Source organism: Dunckerocampus dactyliophorus, chromosome 21, assembly GCF_027744805.1.
Source record: "Dunckerocampus dactyliophorus isolate RoL2022-P2 chromosome 21, RoL_Ddac_1.1, whole genome shotgun sequence".
NCBI classification, from domain to species: Eukaryota; Metazoa; Chordata; class Actinopteri; order Syngnathiformes; family Syngnathidae; genus Dunckerocampus; species Dunckerocampus dactyliophorus.
The window spans coordinates 10293607-10302089 of NC_072839.1; the positions used below are offsets into that span (position 1 = coordinate 10293607).

Sequence of the window (8483 nt, forward strand, 5' to 3'; positions counted from 1 at the left end):
ACTCCTTTTTGATCAGTCCACCATGCTTGGACAAGATACTGTTATATTTAGTGGCATGCATGCATGCATCTATTTATCTATCTATCTCTCTTATTATTCTATCTATTTATCTATGTTTTGCATTTATTCTAATATTACATGTTTTCACTGATGCAACATAACAACACGCTGCTTTTTGTTTACAATTGGTCAACTCGGCAGTCATTCAAACAGGGTTGGACGGAAACAATGACCAAACAGCCAATCAGCTGTCACGCCGACGCCGTCTCCTTTCCGTCCTCCTTCCACCGGAAACATGGCGCTCCGGGAGATATCGTCGCTGGAGAAGTATTTAGGACTGAAAAAGCCCAATAAGTACAGTACTCGCGGGGAGAGAAAGGTGATAAAACCGTGCGGGAGTGTGCCGGTGTAAAGCATATTGTGGTAGAAACGAAAGTGGTTTAGATGTCGCTGTGAGGGCATTCTTGCTAGGGAAGCTAATGCTAATAATAAGCCGGACGTGTGCGGCTCACTGCAAGGAATGATTGTTTTGCAATTGTATGCTTGGTGGACCCTGTTTATTTATTTAGCATGAATAGCCACAGCGGTTTGCTTTGCATTTATGAGCATAATTGCATTAAAAACGTGGGCTTAACCCTTGATAATTGAGAGTGGGCTGTCATCCACTTATTGGCTGTGCATATTGTTATTGATAAGGAATATGTGCTGATCTCGCGCTCCCATTGTTTAATAAGAGATGCTGTTAATGCCATTCTGCTTCCCTTTAGGTTCCTGTGCTACAGAATAATAATGGTGCCCACCTGGTGGGCTTGGTGACCATCGCCTGCCACCTGGTGAAAGAGGCTAAGCGCCTTGAGCTGCTGGGTGGCTCTGCAGAGGACCGAGCTGTGGTGCATCAGTGGCTGGAGTACAGAGTGAGCAAGCTGGACGGCTGTAGCAAGGACGACATCAGAATCGTCCTGAAGGTACATTATGTGCTCATGTGAGCTCAATCTATGATAATGCATTCAAAAATAGAACAGCAGGCACTACCGAAGATTTAAACAAAGGCAAATGTCACTAAGGTCACATTTGGGTTGGAGTCTAACTCAGTTGAAGAGGTAAGGTACACCTTGGAGCGGTCGCCAGTCATCCACAGGTAGAACATGCGAACTCCACACAGATTTTCCAACAGACATTGAAACCCGGATCTCCTGACTGTCAGGCAGACGTGCTGTACACTAATTAAATTTATATCTGTCACGAACAGATTTTCGGAAATCTTAAGGTCGAACACGGTCTTTCATGATGTTGGAGAATGATCTGCCCCAGGATCAAATGGTTACCCTCATAAAACCTATCACCAGCCACTGGCAGGTTCAGTTAGTGATTGATTGTTAAATGTATTTTAAGTATACATTTTTATATTTCATTCACATATATTGAGTTGCTCTTTTTCAAATCAACTAGTTTAGACTGAATCAAAAGCGCCCCTGCTGACTGACTTTAGTTTTGCCTCAATTACTTCAAGATGGATCAACACTGGATTAATTAATAACCATGGATTAATCACTTATCCCCATCCCTAACTTTAATTCTGTACTTGTACTCGACTGTACTTTGGATCGCCCCCAGTCTGGGCCACTTGAGGATCACCCCTGGGTCGTAAGTGGCCCGCGGGCTGCTGATTGAATAAGCCTGGTGTCGCCAGTCACAGCACAGCAACTGTGGTGCTTTCAACGACCGCCAAATAAAGTGCGAAATCGCGACACTTGATGAAAAAACATGATCAGTGAAGCATAAAGACATAAACATGTAAAAATGGTGAGCTTTTTAACAGTGGTGCATGTACATTTTACCTCTAAAATTAAATATTTATAAAATATTACAGTAACTATTGGTGAATGAGACGTTTTCTGCAGAATAAAACAGCCTATTTTTGTAGAATTTTTTTTTTAATCCAAAAATCAGCAAATTTGGGGGGGCCATGAATTTGCATGTGCTCATGTAAAAATAAGTCAACCATGCCGACCGTACAACGCAAAAGCAATATAAGCAATATTAATTTGCATTTGCTCAAACTTTTTTCTGTTGCTTCTCTGCGTTATGCGTTTCAGCGAGGGCGAACGCGTAGCACCACATTTTTTTGCGGCAGGCCGCCCGAATTAAAGCAATTAACTTTAGAGGTTCCGCTGTAAAAGCCTACACCGTGTGAGAAGCGCTGTCCTGTCAAAGTGGGGCACAGTGTGCGCGAGTGTGTGTCTGGTTAAAGGCGCATGCGACAGGAATACAGACTGATGCATGGCCTTTCAGTGACATGGCCCCTCATGACAGAGAAAAACGCCTTTATGCGCTCGACGCCAGTCAGCGTGAAATGGATCGCCGGCCGTGGGTCTGCTGGACACTCAGCGCCTCTTGGCACTGTCCTGTCAGCGTGGAGTGTGTGTGTGTGTGTGTGTGCACGGCTATGTCTAACAGTGACACACACTGTTGTTGCGTGTCGGAGGAGTCACGCTGGGCGGCAGCATGTTATCTGGACAGGCCTCTTAAATATTTTAATGGTGCCACTTACAGACGGAAGTCGCCCTGAGCGGCTCAGCTCTGGTGCCCGGTGAACCCCCCACCACCCCCACCCTTCCCTCCACCCCGTCCTGCTGTGGCCATAACACCCTTCTTTCAAACACCAGTCATCTTCCATTAAATGACCCAAAGACACAACCTGTCAAGTGCACCACTTTTTTCAAACCTTTTCACCTCAGGACGCCAACAGGAAACTCATAGCTTTTCACACATACTGTCATTCATGGGATAAGACAACGACAAAGTCAAACACTTTGACCCTGAGCACAAACTTAGCCATCGCTTCTTCAACCAGTTACTTTTGTTTTTCTGAAGCGAGTGTTTTTACTCTTCCCTAAATGCATCATTTCTGGCATTTCTCCCCTTTGCTAAATGTCTCCTTGGGGCCTAATAATTCAGCAGCAAGAGCGAACACCGTGCAGATGTGATCACATTTGACAGAGAGAGTCTGAATGTGTTAAATACAAGGTTCTACGTTGAATTTAAGTAGGGGCCAATCTGGATCAGATTCAAATTGGTTTGATGTCACTACGTCTGACACTCAATATGCACATTTTGGTCCATTTGTTTTTAGATTTTAGATACCATATACAGTATATAGATATAGGTAGATACTATCTATCACGTACCATCATAAAAACTGTCACTTTAAGGCCATGTTCACACAAATAAATATCTGTTTGGCTCTTCTTCCATGCACAAACTTAGGCTTTTGTCCTTCAAAACGGAGCTTTTAGAAAACGGTGGTCAGCAAAGAGCTTCCACGGCATCAGAGGGATCTCAGCTTGCAATGTTGTCAGTCGGGACAAGAGTACAAAAGAATTTCCAAGGCATTACGTATACAATGGAACACGGAGAACACAGTCCTCATCCAATTAAAAAAAAAAAAGTGACACTACAGTGACATTACCAAGAACTGGACAAATGAGAATGAAAATTGAAACTGACCTGCAGTGTGAACGTAGCCCGAGTCATGGTGGGTGGAATTCTGAACAGTCAGTGTTAACACGGCAACTTCAGGCCTCTGCTAGAAAGCTGAAAATGAAGAGGAACCTCATTTTTCAGCATGACAATGACCCAAAGCACACACTACAGAAGAAGATGGAGGTTGTGGAATGGCCCATCCAGGCTTCAGACCAGAACCTGAGCGAACCTGTGTGGTGTGACCTGAAGAGGGCGTTGCACAAGAGATGCCTTTGCAATCTGACCGATTTTGAGCATTTTTGCAAAGAGCCACATCAAGATGTGCCACACTCATGGACTCCTACCCAAAAAGACTGAGCGCTGTAATAAAAGATTTTGTTTAAACTCCACTTGTGTGGATGTGTGGGAAATATCGATGTTCGTGTGGTCATGGCCTAAAAGACATCCTTTACTTATGAATGACAACAGTGAAAATATGCAATGGAGTAATAAAACGGAGGAAACATAAACTGCCTCATCAAGCTGGATACAGAAAGTCACTTCTGGGTTTTTTTTTTAATTATTATTTTTTATTATTAAACTTGTCGTAGGCAAATGTTCTCCTCCATCCTCCAAATGCATCAGTTTTCAGTAATAAACGTCTGTACTTTTCCAACCTGTACGTGACCTCAGTGCTGAGCAGGGGGAGGCAGCGGGAGCACCCCCACTCCTCTGATGCTCGACTGGGCTTCAGCTCCATGGCTGTAGGCTACACAGAAAAAAGCAAGGATCTGATGGTGGAAGTCTGCAGTCTTCATGCCTTGTTTGGCATCAGCCACTCTTGCTGCACAATAACTCCATTTGCCCCCAAGATGAGAGTTCCCTTCACAAGTGCGAAAGATGCACCCCTCCCTTCCCACTCCCCTGGGACCAGCACTTCCGTGCACGACTTTGGCCGCAGAAACGCACATGACGCCGCCTAAGTTTAGACGGCTTGATTAGATATGCAAAGCGAGAGTTGGAGTCATTTGGCAGTGGAGTAAACAAACAGCCTGTTTCGTGTGGCATCTGTGCGAAGTCGCCAGTCAGCGCTTGGGACGCCGTACCCCCTCAGGATATACATCACAAAGTACGCATGCGAGCGAGGATTCGATGCACACAGCCGGACAGATATATAGGTTAATGAACCTGCTGTCACGCTCCCTTATTTTTAGGTCTCAACGTAGATGATCATCCATCACCATTTATAAAAGAAATAAATACAGATGCTCCCTCGCTCCATTGCGGTTCACCTTTCACAGACTCGATGTTTCGTAGATTTTTTTGTGTGCAAGTTTAGTTAAAAAAAAAAAAAATAAAAATTACAGCGCATCAACATTGTTACTGGCCGAGCGTGGCCCTTTAAGAAGCATTGCATTGTGGGAAGTTGTGTTGTAGTTCTGTGCTTTGGCACAGTGCCCTTCTGTGCCTTCTCTCTTCTGTCTGCACCGCCTATTGGCTGTAGACCCTAGGTTCCCAAAGTGGGGTACGCCAATTGTAATGGGGGTACGTGAATAAAAATTAAAAACAATTAGCGCCTAATACTCTCAATTACTAGTGCGCCTGAACACCTCAGGGCGCAATGGAGAACGGAGCAGGAAGGAGGCGGCACACGATGTTGTGTGCATCATGTGAACAAATCAGTAAGGTTGAGGAGTAAGAGTGTTTAATCTCAAAGATTTGATCTCTATTGGTGTTCCAATCCCCGCACGGTGCAGAGGTGAAAGTGTATAACGTCTATGGTGGGGGGTTTTACAGCCTTAAAAAATATATCATAATTGTCGAAAAAAAACAAACTAGTTGGCTACGTCACGGATTTCATGAATTGCGGGCTGTTTTGGGAACCTATCCCCCTAAACGAGGGAACACTAATACAATCCATGAAGTCAAAAACCACAGCAAGTTTACCCAAATGAAGGTGTGTCACGTAATTAAAATAATATGAATAATGTTTGGCCCCTGGTGGTCTATTGGTACACACTGAGGATTGAATTTTTTATTTTTATTTTATTTTTTTTTTACAATTTAAATCGTACATCTTCAAAAATGTTGAACAAAATACGATGCGCTATATTATGTTCATACTGGACTGCTTTCCAATAAGGCCGCAAACACCAGTCAATGTTGACTGCGCTGTAACATAGTTTACCATCGTTTCCAAATAGTTCGGACATGTTTTTACACCATGAATTCTCGTAAATTCCGGTGTATAAGCCACACCCACTAAATTTAGACTAAAAAAACTGATTTGTTCATCTATAAGCCGCACATGTTCACATTATAAAATTGCAGATTTTAGCCAACCTGAGGGCCAATCATGAGCTGTGGAAAAAAACTCATGACGAAATTGCAGGAGGTCGTTACTCAATGACTCACGGTTTAATTTTACAAGGAACACTAAACTCATCACACAGCAACCTAACACTCAATAGGTGTACCAAGTTGAAATAAAAAACCCTACTATTTTAAAGGTTTCTCATCATGCATTGTATCTAAGCAAAGCATTCATTGGTGCCTGTGGGGAGTGTACACCCTGGACTGGTTATTCCAGCATTCATTCATGAAATAATTGTAATAACCCAAAACCCTACTAAATAGATGCACAACCATCATGCATTTTGATTTGTGCGTTTTTTTTTTTTTCTTCTTCTTCCAGGACCTGAACCTTTACCTGCAAGACAAAGTTTACATGGCCGGCAACCACTTCACCTTAGCAGATCTGCTCATGTGTAATGGAATTCACCCACTAATAGTGAGTATCAGTCTGTATAGCTGCTGTGTTTTAATCTTTTTGCTCTGTCAACGTCAGACTATAACCACAAGCTTAGTCCGAAGAAGCGAAAAGGAGATCATGTGTTGATGTGGAGATGTCATTGAGTTTAGCAGAGATGGAAAGTGATCCCGCCCACCAGGCAGAGCGTCACTTTTGGTTTGGACTCGGCGTGCCTTTCAACCTCAGGAACATCGGGTCCAAGCGCGCCATCTTTTAATGTTTACTTCACGCACAACGAGATTTCACAACCATTAGACCTGACTGATGGTTGGAGGCAGCGATGTTGTCAAGCTGCAGGACTTTCCAAATTCCGGCTGATTAGATCCTGAACTGGCACAAGACTAATTTATTTTCCAAGGTCATGCTGATTTGTTTGGCTGTGATTCATCTGCTGTTCTAGTTTGCATCCTGCATTGTTGCCCTCATTTTCAATTGGTGCAACAATGACCTCTGCTAAGACTCTTGGTCCACCTTTGCCAGTCAGTCCATGGGCATAATGCCATCACTGTCCTCTCTTCCCCCACCCAGGCGGACTTGACCTTCCAGGAGAAGGAGCAGTACCTCAACGTGACACGGTGGTTCGACCACATCCAGCACCGCGCCGGCATCCGACACCACCTCCCCCCGGTAGTCGTTCTCAGGAACAGAATTTACACCAGTAAACACCACTGAGGCTCCAGAAGTCTTAATGATTAGGGGTGGTAGCAACATCAGCATTCCCACTTTTTCAGTTATTTGCCACAAACGGCCCAGTTGTATTTTTTAAAACCAGAATCAAGACAGTAAACATCTGTTGAGAGGGGCACAAGCTGTCACAGGATTGCTTCCTAATAATAAACCACCATTGCTGACAGCCTCTCACGCCTTCTGGCGCTATTTCAAATAAGCTCCCCATTTTAATCTGCGAGCAAAACCAATAATTCCATTGGTGTTGTTTGTTTTATGTGTGTGTGGTTGTTTTGCAAGGAGTGCAATGTGACGACAAACCGATACGTTTGCTGCTAACTTAATAAAAATGTAATTGACATCCATTGCTGATTATTGGTGGTGTTCAACCGACAAAAGAAATGACGTGTCCACACTATAATCAATGTGCGTCTGCTAAAGTTGCATAGATAGATGTGGGTCAGCAACTGCAAGGTGCTTGCTAACTTTAGCATTTCTACACTTCTAATCCCTTATCTCAATCAGCAGGCACCATAAATGCAAACCAATCATGAATCCACTGGCCACTACACATTCAACTACCCCCCTCTGCCTTGAAGCGTTCATGGGCATTCATTTCGATCATTGGCGAGAAATGATTTGAAATGATGTTGCAATCATTTACAGGCTCATATAAATACAAACGCACATCTACAAGGTCAAAGTTCTACAGTCTGATGGAGTTGCGTTTACACACGTTCACTCACATCTGAAGTCAACTTCACCTACAATGTAAACGGATTCATAGTCAAGGTGCGACTGCGTTTTTGGAGATGTTAATTGTGTTGGTTAATGTGGATGTGTACTACATTATACCCGGAAGGCTTGGCGCTCGAAGGGAAACCGGAAGTACACACACTGATTCGTGCAGCGGGCACATTCATTCTTAGCTAATGTGGTTAAAAATGACCAAAATGAACCCTGACATTGTGAACCCTATTGCTGTATCTTATTTCAGGAGGCTACAGTTTTATACTCCACAGTCTCCTCTTTACTGCAGCAGCCCATTTTGTTGCTGCCCTCAGTCTCCCATGCTAAGATGTAAATACAGGAGAGCCTCATTCTCTTCCATCGTTTGCCAGCAAGTTTCGTTCTCACTGATGCATTCAGTGCAGCTTGGTTTTCCCCATTTCCCGTCATACTACTGGTGCTTTTCATTGACTTAATATTCCACGTCTTGGTTTTGTGGATTCTATTAGTGTGCGTTAATTGTTTTTAGGCATAACTTGGACCATTTTTTTGGGTACGCATGCTCGATCGCGCCACTTCCTCAGCACCAGTCGTGTGGGCCGCAGCAGAGAGCAGTCGAGCATCAGCCCCAGAGTCAAGAGATCAGACCGAGGCTCTGCGGAGTCCCACTAAGCACCGCTGTTGATGCTGCAGGCCAGGGAGAGGGCAGCGGGCTCACCAGCTGCCACACACATCCAGCCAGCCAGACTAGGCTAGCCAAGCCCAGGCCCCCCTTGGGCGACAGTCAGCCACTGTGTGTCACTTCAGCCCTCTC

General features: G+C 44.2%; 1 protein-coding gene across 1 annotated transcript; it reads left to right on the top strand.

The window, feature by feature from the left end:
• The first annotated feature begins 249 nt into the window (after window positions 1-249).
• eef1e1 (eukaryotic translation elongation factor 1 epsilon 1) lies at window positions 250-7305 on the top strand. The gene is made up of 4 exons (XM_054766433.1): window positions 250-379; window positions 768-965; window positions 6158-6253; window positions 6803-7305. Exons 1-4 carry the CDS (start codon window positions 296-298, stop codon window positions 6944-6946), a joined length of 522 nt encoding a protein of 173 aa, XP_054622408.1. The 5' UTR covers window positions 250-295; the 3' UTR covers window positions 6947-7305.
• Window positions 7306-8483: the final 1178 nt, after the last annotated feature.